The following is a 22,369-nucleotide window of genomic DNA, read 5'->3' on the forward strand; positions in this document are numbered from 1 at the left end:
GTTAGGATCAAATTCTAAATGTTCCACAGGATCCTCACAATTAAGTAACTCTTTAAAGTATTCTGCAAGAATGTTAGCATTATCCTGATTATTGTGTGCCATTTTACCATTTTTATTTCTTAACATAAGTGTGGGAGGGGTAAATTTAGATTGATATTGCTTGAATGTTTTGTAATAGTCTCTTGTTTTATGCTGATTGAATGTTTCTTCTATAGTGCTAAGCATTTCCTTTTGATAATTCCTTTTAATTGTCCTAATTTCTTTAGCTGTTTGTCTTCTGGCATTAATTAGTTCTTCTCGAGATTTTTCTGTTTTCCTCTGTTGATCATTTATCCATGCCTTGTGTCTTGCTTGAATTGCTTTGTCACATTCCTCGTTCCACCACGCATGTTTCTTTCTCCTTTTGATTGGGGCAATTTCTTCAGCTATGGTTTTAAGTTTGTTGATCATTGTCTCTAATTTGTCATTTAAAGGTGTTTTGGATCTCTCTAAATATATTTTATTATTTATTAAGTAACTGGGATCATAATTTCTCCTTGCTTTGAGATGATTATGTTTGTGTTTCCTTTTTGGTGTTAACTTGATTTTTATTTTTGAGATATAATGATCCGAGTCAATGTCTACCCCACGGAGGACTCTGACATTATAAATTTCTTTATGATAATCTTTATCCATGGCAACATGATCAATCTGAAACTCTCCCAATTTTACGTTAGGGCATTTCCATGTCATAAGTTTATGTGGTCGCCTCATGAATCTGGTGGTTTCCAAAACGAGTCTATGATCTGCACAAAGTTCAATTAATCTTTGGCCATTTTTGTTCGTTAATTTATGAGCTGGCCATTTTCCTACAACTGTGCGATACTTCTTTTCTCTGCCTATTTTAGCATTGAAATCTCCAAGTAAGATTTTTATATGCTCATCAGGGATCTTCGCTAATATGTAATCAAGTTCCTCCCAAAAGTTTTCAACTCCTTCTCTATCTTTATTGTTTTTGTCATTTGTTGGTGCATGGACATTTATTAAAGTATAAGTTTTATTCCCTACTTTAATTGTTAGAAGTGCCATCCTCGAAGATTTTGAAGAAAATTCTTCAATTGAGTCTATTATGCTACTATGAACAAGAAAACCTACACCAAATTGAGGGACATTCTTCATTACTCTTTCTCCTGGAGGTCCTTTGTAGAGACGATAACCTCCTGATTCAATTGGGTCCTGGTCTGTGTTCCTAAGTTCTTGTAAAGCCATTATTAAAATCCTATGTTGGTCCATCACATCAGTTAAATGTTTCAACTTGCCCACCTTACTTAGTGAATTAATGTTTAATGTTGCAAAGTATGAAAATTTTCCTGATTTGTTGAACTTAAGTCTCTTCTTACATTGTTGGGTTAGTCCACTGTCTGTCAGCTGTCTGTCAATTGTCTGTTGGGCTTCCAGGCGCTCCGATTCGCCTAGGTCTTCTACTTGACACCCCACCGATTCCGAGTGGTGTCTTTGTGCAGATCCTTGTTGTTGTTTGTCCACACCGGTGGATTTATTCATTAGAAGACTCATCATCATTGATTGTCTGATCTTTCGATCGAAACATTTCTGACCAAGGTCAGGCTTTACAATTCCAGATGTGATCTGGAAAGGTGATTAATGAAGTATGAATTGGTGATGAATGAAGTGCTACAAGTTCATCCTAGTTGTTCAGGACTGGGAGTAGGCATTTCCTCCATACTCCGCATATGTTATGGTTTTCCCGCCAATACTCGGGTAGCTGATTGCAGTGGTTTCCCACTGGGCGATGGGGTCGCCACATCCCTACGCCACAAACTCTTATTTTATATATATAGATTTGAAGCAGTTTTCTAACCAAGACGGTTGAGGCGTTCTGACCCCAACTTGGCAGGTTCGATCCTTGGCTCAGTCCGGTGAAGGTGCTTAAATACGTCAACCTAATATTGGTTGACTTACTGGCACGTAAAACAACTTCAGGGTGAAATTCCAGCACCGTGGCGTCTCTGAAAACTTTAAAAGTAATTAGTAGGACAAAGCCTATAACTTTTTTGTTTTTCCTAACTAAGATACAGCTGACATCCATTTCATGAATGGATGTGCCAAAGTGTAAAGGTATCCAATTAAGATGCTGTTGAAATCCAATGTGGAGCCTGGTACCTGGAACATGAAAAACATGAACAACATTGTAACAGTTCCAAGTATTATTACACATCAGAAATGTTTAGTTTCTGGATCTATGTTTATTACTAATTTTTTCCTTGTTTGATTGCCTTTTACACACCCCTGTAGTTTGTACCTATAATTTTAAAAACAATCTGTATACAAGTGCTATTTCTTGTCAATAATTTGCATTTATTTGTTTTTAATGCAAAGTAGCTCCTTTCATATTCACTTTTAAATTAATCTGTTAGATACACACTCCATTGTATAATGACATATCTATTTTTCATTTTTGTTTTGTTTCAGACACGAGGATCTATTCCTCTCTTTTGGAACCAGTTGCCAAACCTTAAATATAAACCCAAGCCAAGGCTGAACCCAAATGAGAATCATGCTGAAGCTTTCTCAAGGCACTTCGACACCCAGATCTTCAATTATGGGAAACAAGTGCTTATAAATTTGGTTAGTATTGCAGCTTATATTAGTACCGTATTAACATCAATAGATTTCTTAATGTCTTAATTAATTCCTCTTTCCAATATCAGATTGACCATCGAGGTCCTGAAGATGTCCTGGAGAAAGCATTTCATGATATGGTGAATCAACTTGGCAACTCTAATATCAGGTAGCTAGTTACAAGTTAAATTTATATGCTGATGTTTTGTAGTTATGCATTTTATGTTCAGAAAGAGTTTGATATGTTCCAGCACCTTGGCTGAAGGGTCATTTTTAGTGACTTTTGAATCAAAGAGTCCCAGTTTTAATTCCTAGCCAGGTCAATACTTTAACCACATATGGTTAATTCCTTGGATATGGAGACTGGGTGTTACTGTTTGTCTTATTTTTAATACACACCTCTTCATGTACACACAACACACCACACCACACTGACAACCATCACAGAAATGCGTAATAGTTGAATATACTCCTCGTTGGGTTGGCATCAGGAAAGACATCTGGCTGTAAAACTGGGTCATGTCCACATGTATGACATAGAGCATGCACATGATCCCACCAGTGTGGGAGAAGATGAGGAAAAATGAAGAGTTTAATTTGGGTATGGAAAAAATAAAATAGAATAGAAATAGGGAAGAGCTTTTTACCTGGGTAAGAATGTGAAAGAAGTATACGTAATAAGTTCACAGAATGTTCAGAAGTAGGGAAGTGGCATGATCTTTGCAAGGTTCATTTATTTTTTATTTGTGACAGTTGATCGAGGAAAGGGTTTATGTTTGGACTGGCCTATTTAGAATTAATCGTGTACCGGCATAATAATTCTAGAGATAAGAGATTAGTGAAAATATGTTACTGTTGTTAAATATTAGATACATTAGACATTGCACTAATTATTTAGTGGTTGTTTCCTAGTAGGAAGTCCCTCATGTTATTCAGTAAATAAAATGAACAAGTTGGAATAGGAAAAAATGTTAGCGAGACATGACATGTTTCGAACCAACTTGAATATTTCTCAGTTTTAAGAAATTTGCCACCTTAGGAATAACAACATTTTAGTATTGATAGATTGGAGTGATCATTGTTTCAAGAGGCAAAACAATGTATTTATCATGCCATTAATAAACAAGAAGAGCATCTGGCCAATAATGCACAATAAGCACATGCTGCCACCTACAGGGTGGGCGAGAAGTCCCCATACCCCTGTAACTGTTCAGTATCAAATGTTATTTTTGCAGGTTGGAATAAATATTGTCGCAGTCGAATGTTAGTAGTGTGAAGCCATGCCAGATGTGAGTGGTAAGAGTTACACTATTGAGGAGCGGTTATTGGCAAGCGTGTGGGGGGATGAACAACAACACACAGGGCAGACAGTGCAACAGATCATGGGAGCATTCCAGGAAAGATTTAATAAGGCTCCACCACAAAAAGCAACACTTATCGATTGTAACAGATGTGCTTTTGCCTGGGCCAGTGTTAACACGTTGGAGACCAAGCCCGAGTGTGTGTCGGGGTGGGGTAACAGTGCAGACTGACCGCGCCCGAGGCTAACTTGGGCCCGCATATTTATTACATTGTTAACACAGTCAGAACGAGAATCGGGTGGAAACTATATATACCACTTTGTGGAACTTTTATAACAGCTGTACCGTGCGTTCGTGTCCTCTGTCGTTGTTTTCTCAAACTTATAGCAGCTTATTTTTTCACGTGTTCGCTTCTACACACCATATTTTCTGCTGCCCAAGGCATGCGCTTTCAGAGTTTTGTTTACATCGTGCGAAGTGTTTAGACTGTGATTTATTTCTGCTATCATGAGTGAATCATTGAATGAAAGTGGAATTGTAGAGATGTTAGAAGAGATTTTTGATGACAGTGGTTCAGAAGCAGTAGTAGATGATTCAGATATAAACCCTGATTTCAAACTTCATGTTAGTGATGAACGTAATTATAACCTATTCTATTATATTCTACCCAGGTTTGATTTTTCTCTTTGTAGTTTACTTAGCTAATGTTTCATGATCTTCATATGACTTGAGATACATTAAGAAATAAATTAGTAATATAGTTTTGTTTATTTTAGAATGAAGTGATGCAAGCGATGATAATACAAAGGCAGGGAATAATTCACATTCGCCGGGTACTTCTGTTTATTTGGATGCACTTGCAAAGTCTGTGCTGGTAAAGGAAAAGCGGAAAATGGGAAAGTAATGAGAAAAGAGACATGCTGGTGGTGTCCAATGTGTTTTGTAGCACTTTGTGTCCCGGAATGCTTCAAACTATTCCACACTCAAGCTCGTTATATGCAAGACTTCGCTGTCAGACATTTTTTGTTCTTGTTGCAAAAGGCATACCGTTGGAAAATGTATAATGTGAAAAGTATTCAATAGATCTTAATGCAACTTTTTAATCTGTAAAATAGATACTTTTAATTTTTTATGATAAAAATGTGTTACAATTGTAAACTAGTACTATTTTCTAAAAATTTTTAAAAACCTTTAAAATATGGCGGTCTGCCTGCCCATATACCACCTTTATACATGGTCTCCAATGTGTTAAAGACAGGCCGCAGAGTGGAAGGAAGAAGATACGAAAAGAAACATGTGCTGGAGTCTGTGCTTTGATTGAACAATCTCCTATGAAGTCGATGCGTTGGAACTTGGTATACCGAGGACAACAATGCAAGATTACATTAAAAGACGACCTGAAGTTCAGACCTTTTAGACCAACGTTTGTAAACGTAAAGATACCGGAATGAGCGCATTTTAGCATGCCGTGCTTTGTTAACTAAATTCCCAACTACAGTGAGCCATGCCGAGGTTATGTTTTCAGATGAATTTGCTCTTTATCGCAGCTCACGTGTTGGAAATGTTGTCATGTGGGCCAAAGAGAATCCTCATTACAGAGTTGAGTTGGAAAGGAACCCGCCTCACGTAATGATATGGGCAGCGTTGACATCACAACATCTGCTTGGACCGTACTTTTTTTAAGGGACTGTGAATCGTGCAGATTATTTACACATGTTACAAGCATGGTTAATACCCCAGCTTGAGGAAAGGAGCCCTACAGAATCCATATGTGTGCAGCAAGATGGAGCGCCTGCTCACTACGCCCTTGCAGTGCGTGAGTTCCTAAACGAACATTTCCCAGGACGGTGGTTAGGTCGTAGTAGCAACATTAGCTCCCTTGAAATGGCCACCAAAAAGTGCTGACCTCACCACACTTGACAACTCGTTATGGGGAGTCATTAAGGCACATGTATCTGCATGTCGTTATGCTACAAACGAAGAACTGCGCAATGCTGTTGAAGATGCATTTCGCACTCTAACACCAGGCATGCTCAGAAAGATGTCATGAAGAACATGGAGGTGTATAGAACTGTGTTTGCAGCATGATGGGGAACATACAGATACACTGGACACTTAATAGGTAAGTAAATAACATTTGATACCAAATAGGTACAGGGGTACAGGGACTTCTCGTCCACCCCGTAGAGTGGCAAAAAGGAAAATAATATAGAATGAGTGAAATTACAACTTTATCAGTCTGAGAGAAAGAAGAGTTCACATCAATTTGCACTACAAAAATCTTTCTAAGAGAAATGCAAATTTCAGTTTTGTCTATTGCTGTATGATATGAAAGACTTCCATGTTCTTCCTGAGGCAGGTCGCAAATGTACAGGAAATGAAACCTTGAAAAGAAAACAAAAACAAACAAAAAAACCAGATATATATATATATATATAAGTGCGGGTAATTAAAAAAAATATGATGATGATGATAATAATAATAATAATAATAATGGCGTGTGGCATTCGGAGAGACCTGGCGCGGGTCTTTCGAGTTGACACCTTGTAAACGACGTGCGCGTCTATGAAAATGCTGCCCTACCTATGATGAATTCTAATGTTGATGATGGCGCACACAACCAATCCCCGAACCGTCAGAATGAACCAAGGAAGGTTAAAATCCCCAACCCGATAGGGACTCCTTGGACCAAAGGCCAGCACGCTAACCATCTATCCATGGAGTCAGATAGGCTTATAATATACATAACAGAATCAAATATTGCAACCAAAATATACGCGTTGATCATTCAAAGTGTGACTTTTACGCTATTTCTTTTCACTTTTCTTTTAATCTCGTAATAATTGAAAACCTTGAATGTCAGTTCTCTTATTGAAAATCAGTGCTTATATGTAGATATTATGGCAATAACCTGCATTTTGGTATAGATTCTGTAGACCCTTCGCAGAATATAGGTTAGAGATCCAACACAGTGTGGCTTGGACGATGTCACAGCAGTTAAAAATTCAACACAGCACGTTTCGGACAATGTCACGGCAGGCTACACGAGGCTGCCAACTTAGGCACTAGTTACATGACCAGGCTAGTGAAAAGACCATTGTTCTGTATTGGTCAGGTCCGGCTTGAGACAAGACAGTTGGGCAGGGGGCAACAAAGCGATCAACAGGCCTTTATCATCCCACACACTCCACAAGGTATAATGCAATTAATCACCCTGTGACTAATTAAAACATATCCAGCACACGCCGTGACTATTTTAAACTGCGCAATTTTCTTACTTTCAATAAAGGGGGCAACCCTGGCCGGCCAATAGCAACACAGAAAATGGTGCAAATCTGAGTTTTGCTGTGCCTCCATTTTAATTCTAAATAAGTAAGAATACTTCTAGGGGTCAGTTAGTGGGTAGAGGAGAAGAGTTGACACTTGGAGGCTTGGTTGCTTGTGAATAACCTGCGTACTGCACTCCAGCCTACAATATCCTTGCTCGAGACTAACAACTCTGAATCACTCGTACATTCTCGCGTAACAGGTTACCGCTATTCTATGTTGGAATATTGACCTTTCGCTTTAAATTAAAATGAACTTTTGCGATTTATTTTACAAACGAAAGATCAGGGCAGGAAAATTGTGGCTGAGGAGAAATATTGTTTTGACGATCGATGCGATAAAATGATCGTTTTATGAAACAATAGATGCATGGAAATTTAACATTGATTTATATGGAACATTTTTGGGACCAAATAAATTGAACGATGAATATGGGAAAACAACAGTTCCTGCAAGGATGCATAGAGATTCTACTGCATATGTTATCTACGTATACATGGACTAAATAGATCTTAGAAAAGATCATGTTTTGCAAAAAAAAAAAATATATATATTAATTTATTAAATCATTGATTCTCAACCTTTGTGGCACTTTGCATCCGTAAATTATTTCATGTCCCCTAATGAATGATTTATTTACAAAAGTTCTACTTTTCTCTTACAGTTAATATTTCAAAAAATATTTGATAATGATTTTATTACATAGGTGCTTTGAAAAGTTCTCGGAATGTACTAGAATTAAGTATCTTACCTTGGTGGAACTGCTTTTATTTTTCAACATAGTCTCCTTGTAGACTAATGCATTTGGTCCAGCGACTTTCCAGTGCCTTGATCCCATCTCGAAAATGAGATTCCTCCAGGCCTGCAAAATACCTCTCCAATTCGGCTGTCATTTCTTACCTTGTAGAAAATCTCCGTCCACCAAGGAAAATTTTCAGCTTGGGGAATAGATGAAAGTCTGATGGTGCCAAATCAGGTGAATAAGGTGGATGTGGCAACAATTCATACCCCAGTTCATGAAGTTTTGCCATGGCAATAACACTTGTGTGCGGCGGAGCGTTGTCCTGATGAAAGATGACATTTTTCCTTGCCAAACCAGGCCTTGTTTCGCGTATCTTTTCCTGTAGTTGGTCTAGGAGGTTTGCATAGTATTTCCCTGTAATTGTTTGGCCAATAGGAAGATAATCTATCAGCAGAATGCCTTTTGCATCCCAGAAAACTTTCCGGCCGAACGCATTGCCTTTGCTTTCTTTGGTGGTGGTGAATCAGCATGTTTCCACTGCTTTGACTGCTGTTTTGTCTCTGGGGTATAGTAGTGGACCCAAGTTTCATCTGTAGTCACAAACCGACGCAAAAAATCTTGTTGGTTGCACTGAAAACGGGCCAGACTTTGTTTGGACATTTCCAATCTGGTGCGTTTATTGTCCAATGTCAAGAGCCGCGGCACCCATCTCGCGGATAATTTTTTCATACCCAATTCTTCGGTTAAAATATAATATACCCATTCAGGAGACATCCCTACAGCTTCAGCAATCTCCCGCACTTTCAGTCTACGATCCTTCATGACCATTTTATGCACTTTTGCGATAAATTCTGGGGTCGTAGCACCTTTTGGCCGTCCACTACGCGGATCATCATCCAAGCTCGCCCGACCAAATTTAAACTCGCTGGTCCACTTGGCAACAGTTGAAAATGAACGAGCAGAGTCCCCCAGTGTGTTCTGAAAGTTGGCATGAATTTCCTTTGCTTTCATACCTTTCTTTACAAAGTATTTAATCACTGCTCGAATCTCGGTTTTTTCCATAGTCACAAATCACTACGCGGGAACAGCAACAAAGAGTCGTCACTACTGCAGCTAGAGCACTGACGCACCACGTGTTCACTCACAAAGGATGTGTGATTATTGCGCGGGAACCTCGTTGCTCTAGCACTGACATCTAGCGGTGATTCCGAGAACTTTTCAAACCGTCCTCGTATTAATTATGAGTGCTTAATACATAAGATTACCGAGTTCGATAGCTGCAGTCGCTTAAGTGCGGCCAGTATCCAGTAATCGGGAGATAGTGGGTTCGAGCCCCACTGTCCGCAGCCCTGAAGATGGTTTCCCATTTTCACAGCAGGCAAATGCCGGGGCTGTACTTTAATTAAGGCCACAGCCTCCTTCCAATTCCTAGGCCTTTCCTATCCCATCGTCGCCATAAGACATGTGTCGGTGCGACGTAAAGCAAATAGCGAAAAAAAAAAAAGAAAAAAAACCAAACATAAGATTACATGTTTCCAAATACTAATTATAATGCAATCACTTTACAAAGAAAGTCATGAATAACACAAATAATAATATAACAAGAGAATAAAATAAATTATAGTAAATATATTACGGAGGATGCTACACTCACTGCAATTAACATTTCAAACTACATCATTTGATTTGATTTTGTAAGAACAGAATTAATTACACTAGCCTGCAAAATAAAACTTTTTTTGTGCGGTGAAAACGAAACTAGGTGGGTTTTATGAATTTCTTAATGCAGAATTCTAGGAAAAAAAATAGTTTTGGCGAATCACGTCTGGTTTGGTGGCAATTTTACAAAATATTATTTTGTTCTTACGTAAATTTGTTGATACTTAGTATTGATTAAATTTGATGTATTAATGTAAATTTCAGCTTGCAAAACGTAATCATATTTTTCATGCATTGAATACACATAAATGCTGCTTTGTAAGCAAGTAGATAGTATGTATTATATTTTAAATGTATATTGAAATGCGTGAAACTGAAGCTTAAACCGCCTATTTAGTTTCGACTGTACAGTTGCTTTTAAATTAATATAACCGTACCTTGAATAAAAATTACATGGTTAAACATACATAGCTTTGTTACTTACATTATGTGCAGGTTAGATTCACACCTCCGTCTTTTCCCGTTTTCCGTGGAATTTCCGGGTTTTTGAAGTTCTTGAATGATCTCTAGAAGGGTCGTCTCGTGCAATCGACCAACAGTAATCGGCCATCATATTCACATCCCAACGTCCTTGATAGCGTCGTTCTGCATCTTTGAGATCCTGGCTAAACCTTTCACCTTGTTCTTCACTGACAGCTCCTAAATTTAGAGGGAAATAATTCAGATGCAAAGCTAATAAATGAGGCTTAAGGCTCATATTACAACCAAGTTCCTTAAACTTTACCAACATTTTCCTTACAATTTCTTTGTATTGAGGGTACTTAATGTTGCCAAGGAATTTAGTCACTACATCCTTGAATGCATTCCATGCCTCTTTCTATATTTTGGTCATCGTTTCTGTGAAAATTTTATCCTTCATCTGTTTACGAATCTATGGTCCATCAAATATGCCTTCTTTGATTTTTGCATCTAATAATGAGGGAAATTTAGTGGATAAATATTGGAACCATAGGCTACTGTTATCTAATGCCTCGACATACAGTTTCATCAATCCAAATTTGATGTGCAAAGGTGGAAGTAGAATTTTTTCACGGTTAATAAGACTAAAATTCAAGACACTTTTGGATTCTGGTTGTAGTTGTTTCCTTTCTGTCCAATTCACTGTATCCCAATGTTTATCCCGTGCCCTGCTATCCCATTCACATAGGAAACAGGGAAATTTTGTATAGCCTTTTTGTTGTCCCAGCAACAATCCAATGATCTTCAAATCACCGCAAATTTGCCACCCATGCTCATGATATTTAATTTTTTCAAGCACCAACTTTAAGGTCTCGTATGTTTCAGACATTGTTGTGGAGTGTGCAAGTAGACGGATGCCAGAACATTTGTATTATGAAGCAAAACGGCCATTAAACTTATTTTGGAAGAGTCAATAAAAACACGTCGTTACTAGCATCATACTCTTTCTCTCCCAATCGACATAGAAGATTTGAAACATCCCTACAAAATACAAGTTCATCTTCTTGAGTATAATACTTTTGGACTGTTATCTTTGAAAGGAAACTGCTTTATCAGTCCATCATAAATATTGCATAAGGGCTGGGGCTTTTAACACGCCTGATTGTTCAAGTGGTCTAAGATGAAAGACAAACTCTCAACTGTCTTATCTTCAATCCTACATACCTCGCGGTCTATTGCGTATCTGATGAATTTACTAGGAAATCCCCAACTACAAAATGAAAATTTAGACAGCAATAAACCTATAATAAAATGCAAACAATAACAAATCAAATCACATAATTGTATTCTAAAAAATGTTGTGCAAGAACATCTCTCAACATTACATCTTACGAATTCATGCAGATACTAAAACACCGAATTGTGTCAAAACTAGACGTGATAGGAAAAAAAATGGCATCATTTTCGGAACCAGGGCAGCGATTTCCATAAGAATGACGTATTTTCTATTTTACTGCAAAATCATGTTGCCTAGTGTGATTAACGAGAGGGCTGGACTGTTTTTCTTTCACATTATTTTTAATGTTTGGTTCCAACTGTGATAGTGCACACCTCAGATCACTTTCAGCACCTGGCAGTGCTTTGTATTTTGATTTAGTGTAAGCCAGCTTAGAAAACTGAGATTCACATAGATATGTTGATGGAAACTGCACCAACAACCTTTCAGCTTCCATAGCAACTTGTGGGTATATCGAAAAATTCTTCAACAGTCAAATGTAGAAACTCTGCTTTTGCTTTGCTTCAAAATCACATTTTAGGTCGATTGTCTGCTCCTGATGGGAATCAGGAATTAAATCCAGTTCTATTTTGAACAGATTTCATGTCAACTGAAATTGCCAGCTGTCTGAAGAAATGTCTGGAAAGTACCATCCAATTTCGGTTTTCAAGGATGACAAATGTTCTAAAATCAAGCTCTTCAATTCACTTTTCAAATTTAATGGAAGATTTTGTGTCATCAAGAAGCTTGTTAAGATGTGGGAAGGATGTGAATTTGGGTTCTGAACTCAGAAGGTGACGTTGCCATAAACATATTTTTTCCAGGAAATCTTTCATTGCATCATAAGCCTTCAAAATATTTTCCAGTCCTTGCAGTTTCAAATTCAAGAGGTTGAGCGATTCAAAGAAGTCTTATAAATAATACCAATATAATGGTCCGTTATTGGACATTATAAATTTTCCAGCTAACTCATTCTTGGTTGCCTGCGTTTCGCCCTCGTGTGCTAAGTTAGGCTCGTCAGTTGGGACTTAGCACACCACCCAAGACGCAAGGCTAGTGCATACCGTGGAGGCCACTGCATAGGCTACTTGAAGCCACCAGCAGTGCCAATGCACTAAGAGAGCTATGTCTCATTTTCAGAAATTGATGCCTGCCTGGCCATCAAATGATGTAGATGTTGATTCCCATAGGGAACCTAAAATATTTGTCCCGAATGAGTAAATTTAAAATACCAATATAATGGTCCGTTATTGGACATTATAAATTTTCCAGCCAACTCATTCTTGGTTCCCTGCGTTTCGCCCTCGTGTGCTAAGTTAGGCTCGTCAGTTGGGACTTAGCACACCACCCAAGACGCAAGGCTAGTGCATACCGTGGAGGCCACTGCATAGGCTACTTGAAGCCACCAAGAATGAGTTAGCTGGAAAATTTATAATGTCCAATAACGGACCATTATATTGGTATTATAAATTTACTCATTCGGGACAAATATTTTAGGTTCCCTATGGGAATCAACATCTACATCATCTTATAAATAAGCCAAGTGGTGGATAAACTTATTATTTGTTTATTTGCATATGCAGATCATATATATATATATATATAAAACAATATATACAGTATATTGTTTTAACTCTTCAAAAATATTTCCACTTCCTATTTCAGATTGAATAGCTGAGCGAGCATGTTTCCTTTTGAGAACCAATGAACTTCAGTGTGGTACAGAAGAGTTTGTTGGTCACTACTTAACTCTCGACATACAACCTCAAAAAGTCTAGTATTCAGAGCACTAGATTTGACAAAGTTCATTGCTTCGATCTACAATTGCAAAACAGTTTTAAGTGTTCCAGGCAGAGTATTACAAGCCACAGCTTGTCTGTGTATGATACAATGAGAACCAGTGATGTTGGGATTTTGGATTGTTTTCACAAGCTGAACAAATCCAGAACGGCAACTTGCAATGGTTTACGCGCTGTCAGTACATATTCCAACAATGTTTTCCGAAGAAAGAGTGTTAGCTAACAAAACGTTAGATAGAGCAGAAAAAACATCTTCAGTTTTTGTGGTTGTTTGAAGAGAATGGGAAAATATTTCCTCACTGAAGCATTTTCCGTCAACATATCTACAATAAAACAGCAACTGAGAGTGCTTTGTAATATCAGTTGTCTCATCACATTGCAGAGTAAAGAATGGAGATTATTTTAACTTCTCTATTGCTTGTTTTTTTAAATCGTGCAACGTATCATCAATTCTATGTTTTACTGAATCTTTTGAGAGGGGTATTTTTGCACCTTGTTTGCAAGTTTCCTCTCCAAGTAAAGTACTGCATGCACTTAGCCATGTTTAGCAGTACTATGCACAACAATCACTTGCTCAAACAACAACCGTCTGTATGCGCCACATATGCAACTGGCCGGTCTAGTGGGTCTAGCATCTAGCGAAACAGCCAGTCTCACCGGTGGCGCCGCCGCTTTTTCATGGACAAATCATAGAACACAAATACGTGCGATGTAATACAATTTGAAAATAAAATGTTAAAATTATTTTATTTCCTGTAAATTTTTCATACATTCATGTTTATCAGTTGATGTATTACTTCATTTTAATTTTTTGTCATTTTATTACATTTCATATACACACAAAAATTATAAAAATGTAATAAATTGACTATACTTTATGATAAAATTTATTGTATTTTTATAAGTTTTTACACATTTCATTACACAATTCATAAACATGAATTCCTTGTCCCAAAATAGGGCCTATAATAATTTTTGTAAAAACTTTTTTCTACATGTACGATTTAGCAGTGACGATGATTCTTTTCTTTGTCACAACTTTCTACTGTTAGCAAATTCGTATGTGTTTTTCATTGCTCACCATGCTTCCCCTGGGGGGTGCGATCCCCAGGTTGAGAACCGTTGTATTAAATCAAGGCTTTATAGAATTGTACGGCTGAGGAATTGTGTATTCTTCTGGATTTTTTGGTTACTTTAGTAGAAAACTTATATCATTGGATATAAATTGGGAATCAATATTGCGCCGTTCCCGCGCCCAGGTCGGGCCACAAAGAAATCCCGACTAGCACATTTCATCATTAATTATCAATCAAGAATCTATTTCTGGTTGTAGGTTCTGAGAGTAAAGTCACCAGGTGAGCTAAACGGCTAAATTAGCATAAAATCAGTTCATTGGATGTCTCCATTTCACAAACTGATCCATAACGCTTCATAAATACCTATCATACTTAATCTGCGGATGTTTATAAGTACTTATTTAACCTAAGACACCATTAAAAGAATGAATAAATGTATCTAATATCACTTTATTAAATTAAATAATCTTGAAATAGAATAGAAGTTTAATAGTTTGTTGAAATCTGACTATTTCCTCACCTAACTAATTAATATATAAAAATGTTCAAAGATCTTTGAAATGAATAAATAAATCTTGACTATCTACATTGCTTCTGTTGAAAAGTAGAAAATAATCTAGAGATCCTCATCATTATGATATTTCTAAATTAAAATCACATTTAGGTTATTCATTTTTCTCTGCTTGAACACAAAATAATTCCCTAAATTCTCTTTCTAAAATTTTATATAACATATTTCAGATCTATTCAGAAGTTATCAGTTTATTTGCCTGCATGTAGCTGTCAAATATTTTATAATAATGCTTTATATCACCATCACTAATCGTTAGTATAAGGAAAACATTAGTCTTCTTATTCATTTCTCGAGTATTTCAGATTCTGTGGCTTTTATGTTTGAAATTACAAGGAAGAGAAGATAAATGATAAGTCATTTAACATTGTTTCATTTTAAAATAACCAAAAGTTATCATTACTAATTATTCATGTAGATTATTTACCTAAAATAAAAATAAATTCCAAAATCCAGTTAAGTGCCAATTACTTATATCATGTACGACCTGTTAGCGTATCACCAATGACTTATAACACCTTATTCAACGTCATTTCTGGAAATTCTGTGGTCTGTCATCTAAGAAAACTTTAATAACCAGTATCTTCATCATGTAGTTATAGAGAACCTCTTCAGTGATATCATTGAAATGAGCAATTAAGCATTCTAACGCTATTTATTAAAATAAACATGATTGTGGTCAAGAATTCTGGTTAATGTGGACTAATTCCACGCACTCTTCCCTATATGGATTCATTTTGATGATCTACCAGTACCTATCCGACATATGTAAACTACATGGATCATATTCATTGCTGGATGTGGAATACTGATGGATTAATATATGTTATGGAATTAAATACAGGCATTCTTAACCTTAAATCTCGTCAACTAACTTAATATCACCATTTAAATACATCCATCTCTTCTCTCTCGACGAAATAGTAATCATCACCATCATTACTTTTCTTATTATGCAACCATTCTTCATATATATAACATCTGTTTCATATTCTTTGCATCATATCTCTTCCTTCATTTCAATAACCCTTATATATATCTTGATGCATATGAATTCATAACTATCATTTATCTGCATTTATATTCCATTTCCTTCTCAATTTTCTCCAGATTCATTTCATATCGCTCATATGTCTTCTTATGATCCAGATATAACTTGTATATCATACTGTATCATCTCCATTTTGTGGTATAACACCCTATCTCAATCATAACATTAACCACAATGTTGGTATAATATTCACAACCAAAGTAAATTAACCTCTTATTTATAATAGACAGCGTTACAAACGCATAACCCGATTATCACTGATCAAATACATCCTAACCAAAGGATTGTCATTTTTAGTTAGATGACTACCTATTATCCTCCTACATCGTTATATCAATGCTATTTCACGCATGAATTCACTCTTCTTGAATTAAATCAATGACAGCACTGCACAATTATATATTACATGCAATCAGAAAATGGCACTTTTCAAAACAAGCTATTTAAGTTACTTACTGTGATAATATATCAATCGACTTATCTTTTCTTCCCCGTATTCCCTTGATGGTGTGTCCAGATGCTTTAGGACATCTAGTCAGATACGTCTGCTACATTGTGCCGGTCTCTGGGAACATATGGGCAGGTCATCCATCCTTCTCCGTCATCTCGGGATATCTCCGTCGACTTCGGGTCACCATCTCCAGACAGTCAGCCTTGGTCTTCTTAGTGCTTGATGCTGGCCATCTCTTGCGCAGTTAGGACAACAATACAGATAAACATGGTCAGTTTCGTCATCTTAGTATTCAAAGCCTTGTAATATTCGTAAATGTATTGAAAAGAATGCTTCTTTCAATTAAATCCAGCTAATGTCTTGCAGACTACTAATATGTCTACTACGAAATTCTCAATTATAATTTGATTTAGCTTTCTATATCTTGTTTTCAATTGCCGTAGTTTTTATTATTTTCTTGCCAGTGACTTTAAATGATATCTGCTACTTCTGCGTGTATTTTGTGACGTAGCTAGTTACGTTGCGATTCCCAACAAGTCGTTTCAATTTCTCAACTTATTAACAAGCGATTCTACGCAATACTCCTGTAGCCTTGCTCTTTTCTCTTGATGTTATTCCGAATTCCTTACTATTTGAGCCTTTTGCTATCAATACCATCTTCTTTACGTAGCAATATCTCGTACCGTGCTGCTTGAGATAATTTCTTTTGGAATTTTTTAAAAATAATTAATTTGTAACAATCCTGTATCCTTCATTCTTTTTTACCACCTTCTTGATACTGTTTCTTGGCTTATTCCTGGTATGAATACAATCTTCTCGACATTGGTGATTAAATTTGCGTGTCGTGTTTAATTTTCTCGCGGCATAGTGTCCATTTTTGTTCCAAGATGTTAATTCCTAACAGTGAAATGGCACAATATTAAATGTATACATATGTCACATAATGATTATATTGAAAGATTTTCAAAACTTATTTAAGATCATCATCATCATCATCATCATCATCATCATCATCATCATCTGCAGTTTCCAGCTGTTGGCCAGGTCTGCTTGGAACATAAACTTCTCCATCCCTTGTCTTCCCACTACTTCTCCCGTGTCACTCTTGCAAGTCCTCTCCTCTTCTCTGTACACACTATTCCACTCCTTTTATCCACCTGCCTCTGGGTCTTCCTCTTTGTTGTTTTCTGTTATCTCCATTTCATGCATTCTCCTCGGTATCCTTTCCTCTGTCATTATCTTCATGTGTCCATACCATCTAAGTGTAGATGCCTCTATCCTGTTCAGTAGTGGCTCTTCTTTTACTACAGTGGAACCTCAGTTCTCCGTTTTTGGAGAGACCACAGAAAATAAAAGTATAACACGGGAAAACTGAAAATCCAGGGACGAATGGAAACCAGAAATGAAATACACAGTTCAAAAAAATTAGGGGAACATGTTTTGAAACGTCTGGTACCTTAAGACCTTAACTTTTTTTTTTGCTAGTTGTTTTACGTCGCACCGACACAGATAGGTCTTACGGCGACGATGGGACAGGAAAGGGCTAGGAGTGGGAAGGAAGCGGCCGTGGCCTTAATTAAGGTACAGCCCCAGCATTTGCCTGGTGTGAAAATGGGAAACCACGGAAAACCATCTTCAGGGCTGCCGATAGTGGGATTCGAACCTACTATCTCCCGGATGCAAGCTCACAGCCGCGTGCCTCTACGCGCACGGCCAACTCGCCCGGTAAGACCTTAACTACTCGGGGTATGTCAAATGCATTAAACTGTCAGGTGACCCCTCAAAACAAAGTGAATAGTGGTGTGTCCGTGTGTCATTGTGAGGTACATAGACTACTGCGGTCATTTGAGCACGTTGTACGTAAACCAGCACATCCCATGGGACATATTAAGGAGGTTCAAATAAGGGCCGTCACTTTGATCCAGGAAGGATGGACTTTTTGTCTCGTTGCTGTGGATCTCAATGTTTCTCCGTCAGTTATTCAACGCTTGTGGAATCAGTACAGTGAGACAGGCCAGTTCACAAGGAGGGGTGAACAAGACCATGGGCGCATGACAACCCCCACAGGATGACCGATATCTAACCATCTGTGGGTTGCGGCATCGGTCAGCAACTGCCAGAGAACTGCAACAGGACCTCAGGAGGGTCACTGGAGTCATGGTGTCTGACCAGACAGTAAGGAATAGGTTAAAGAAGTGTCCTTACGACCCAGATGTCCTGTTCGAGTGCCCCGTTTAACGCAGCAACATCGCACAGCTCGCCTTCTGTTTGCCCGTACCCATGTCAACTGGCAACTTCGCCAATGGAGACCTGTGTTGTTCACAGACGAGTCCAGATTTCCCCTGACACAGCGTGGTGGACGTCAACATGTATAGATGCCGTGGTGAGCAGTACATGCCAAATGTTGTCCAGGAAGGCAACCGATTCGGACAAGGTTCTGTGATGCTATGGGGTGGCATCAGTATTGATGGCCATACGGATCTTGTCATCATCCGTGGTAATCTTACCGCTGCGGGGTACATCGAGCAGATACCGCTACAGCATGTGTTGGTTGCTACATACGGTGTTGGCCCTGAATTCGTACTCGTGCATGACAATGCCAGAGCTCATGTAGCGCGAGAACTGGACATTCAAGAGATGGAATGGCCAGCAGTGAGCCTGACCTTAATCCCATCCAGCATGTGTGAGATAGGCTTGACAGAAGTGTTCGTGGGTGTCCTGTTCCACCACAGACTCTCCAAGACCTCGAACAGGCTCTCATTGAAGAATGGGACCTGATACCTCAACGTGACCTCTGTCGACTTATACGGAAAATTGGACATAGGTGCCAAGCTGTGATAAATGCTCATTGAGGACATACACCATACTGAAGCTCTCCAACTGTGGTAAAAATCCAGCCTGGAGGACTATAATCACTTTGTTTTCACCCCTGTTTGGACATTTCCGTTTATATTCCAAAAATGAACGTGAATCCATCAATGTTCTTTTGTATACTTCAGCGGTAAAGAATAGAGGTTTAGTTGGTAATATACCTGGGTGTGAGGTATTGTTTTGTGGAGCATGGCATACGTTCAAAAACATGTTCCCTTAATTTTTTTTAACTGTGTATGTATAATCTTACAAACACTCCTAAGCCAAAACAATCTACAGCCCCAATGGGCCTTCGTCTACCAAGCGACCGCTGCTCAGTGTGAAGGCCTACAGGTTACGAGTTGACATGTGATCAGTGTGCCAAATCCTCTTGGCCGTTATTCCTGGCTCTCTAGACTGGGGTCGCCATTTCACCATTAGATAGCTCCTGAATTAAAGATAATCACGTAAGCTGAGTAAACCTGAAACTAGCCCTCATATCTAGGTAATTATGTCTGACCTGGTCAGGAATCAAACATGGGCCCTCCGGGTGAGAGGCAGGCAAGTTAGAGCGCGAGGCCGGCTTCAGACATTAATTACCGGTATGCAAGTTAAAAATCTCTATATTTCACATTCAGTTTTACCGAGGAAACTTCGTCAGTTTCCTGTGAAAACTTCCTTCAGTTCAGCAACTTTGATCAGCCAAACTGTTCAAAAGTCTAATAACCCCACGCCAAACATCAATCGACCACAAGTAGTTACCCTAATCTAATAAAATGAAACACATTTGATACAAAAACGCCCAACATGATGGTGAAAGCCCTTTTTTAAATCTTCCACTGTAATTTGATCTCCAGTATGCTGTTCGTAGTCAGTTTCTGGAAATCTTGTACCATGTAAATTAGGCCTGCCAATGAGCTGGAATAATATAGAGACGTGGAAGCGTTGCCTGGGTGAAGCTAGTAGAATGTACTTCTGCCATGTTTCCTGTGGTCACACAAGCAAGGGGGTGTTGTTCTTGAATTACAAAAGGTGTAGAAAATAAGCATTTTAGAATCATTGGTGGTGAATTAAAGACCGTTAGCTGAAAGCTTAAAGCATTAAAATTCATAGACTGTGAATATTGCCACTTCATCATGTTGCGGCACAAGACCAACATCATGATCAGCTGATTATAGGGTAGTTCGAAATCCTCCTACTGTGACATACAAATAGGCTTTGAAACTGGAACAAGAGCATTACCCTGCTTGGTTGCTGTGGTTAAGCATAAATTGCAATAAAATCCGTGGACATAAATGTTTATGAGAGAAATCCTTAAAATGATTGGGACCTACAATAGGTTTCAGCCTCATTCTGATCATATTTTTAAAAGTATTGCATCCCCATGAGTACTGGTACTGTACCACTACAGTGTAATTGTTTAATGTAATTTTCTACTTCTTCCTCTTCTTTCTTTGAGACCACATTAGATCACTTTAATCAACCCTTTGGTTTGACTATATCTTGGTAGGAACTGTCCGAGTCTTGCGGTCCTCCTAGTACTTCTTCGTACGTGTTGATATTCTTGCCCTTTCTTGTGTAGATAATATTCTAGTTGGGATTTTCTTCTTTGTGAGAGTAAAGTCATATTTTTAAGTGTTGTGTTTACTTTATTCTTATCCATAGTGTCATCTGGTGTAAGGCCAATTTCTTTCAAATCCTCGCTATTTTCTTTTATCCACCTCAAGATTGTACTGCACTAGCTGTTTCAGAAGGCACGAATCTGGCATTCTCAGGATGTGGCCACAGTACCCTAGTCTTTTCTTGCGCATGGTATCAGTAATGGGTTCTAATTTCTGATATACAGCGTTGTTAGGTACTATTCACCATTGCCCATCTTTTTGATAGCTTTTATTGATACAAGATCTTCCAATTCGTTGTTTGATCTTCTGTAATCTGTCAGTTTTAGATTGTTTGTTTAGATGGAATAATGTTTCTGTGGCATATGTGGCTTCTGGCTTTATGACTGTATTGTAATGTTTGATTTTTGCATTAATGGATAAGCATTTCTTTTTGTAAGTTTCCCATGTTAATTTTTGTGCCTTAGATAACTTGTTTGCCCTTATCTGAATTGAAGGTTTTTCATTTAAATTTTGTTATTTACCCACCTAGATATTTGAATTGTTTGCAATTTTAATTTTAATACTGTTAATATGTATTTCTTTTAACACTAGAACCGCCGGAGCGGTCAAAATGACTGTTACACATTTTCCAAACTCAATTTTGACTACAGTTTTTATTGTAGGATATTGAGCTGCAGTGACTTTTCCTGATTAGTGCCCAGGAAAATCCATATTAAATATAATTAATTTTGCATCAATAGATGGGGCATTAGTAACGGCTATACGTACTACCGCCGGAGCGGTCATTTTGACCGCTGTATTAATTATCATAATAAAATGTATTGTATACCTCTCGTTGAGATATAATCATCTACTTATAATTATCCTATCAACAACGATTATGTACAAATGTACAAAACCACAACAATGGAACTCGGATATATTACGAATTGTACGAGCATTATTTCCGGTAGTGTTATCATTCGTCAGCTTTCGTCAATTCGTCAGCTTGTCACAGTACAGTAAACATGTCTCCTAAACCGTCAGTTGCTGAATCTATTGCATGACATTCCTGAAGGCATGTCTGATGTAAAATGTGGTCCAGTTATAAAGGACCAAAAAAGAGAAAATTCATACGAATCTTACGACCAGTCAAGTGATAACTCGGAAAGCAGTGATATCACGCTTAAAACCGTATTGTTCAGGCTGGAGGTAAGTTGATATTAGTACGAAGGGCATACTATATTGTTTTACACTTTATTTTTTTCTAGCCAAATGAAATACATTACACATCATTTCTTACGTCTACCTTCTCAACATCATCTCCTTGTAACTGTATGCACTTTTGTCATCGATGTGTCAGTCTCTCCAGATCTTCCTGAAACCATTCTTTCGGACTGCTGCATACCCATGGCTTGACATCTGTTTCCAGTTCTGAAAAATCCGCAAAACGGCGACGACGTAGTGGTTCCTTCATGTTCCCGAACATTACTTCTTTGGTGGTGAACTGCCCCTGAGCTTCCATGTCTCATCACCAGTCGCAAGCCTAGCCATGTAGTCGGATGGACCTTGATCATGGCATTGTGA

The 22,369-nt window shown here is 37.9% G+C and overlaps 1 protein-coding gene across 1 annotated transcript in view; it reads left to right on the plus strand.

Annotated features, from left to right (window-relative positions):
- The window catches only part of Sac1 (Sac1 phosphatase), a 273,269-nt gene that overhangs the window by 116,548 nt on the left and 134,352 nt on the right, over positions 1-22,369 (plus strand). The window contains exons 7-8 of the mRNA XM_067150216.2: positions 2,470-2,625; positions 2,709-2,788. Coding sequence (XP_067006317.1) covers positions 2,470-2,625; positions 2,709-2,788 — 236 coding nt within the window. The remainder of the gene's footprint in view (positions 1-2,469; positions 2,626-2,708; positions 2,789-22,369) is intronic.

The sequence above is a fragment of the Anabrus simplex genome, chromosome 6 (assembly GCF_040414725.1).
Source record: "Anabrus simplex isolate iqAnaSimp1 chromosome 6, ASM4041472v1, whole genome shotgun sequence".
Lineage (NCBI taxonomy): Eukaryota > Metazoa > Arthropoda > Insecta > Orthoptera > Tettigoniidae > Anabrus > Anabrus simplex.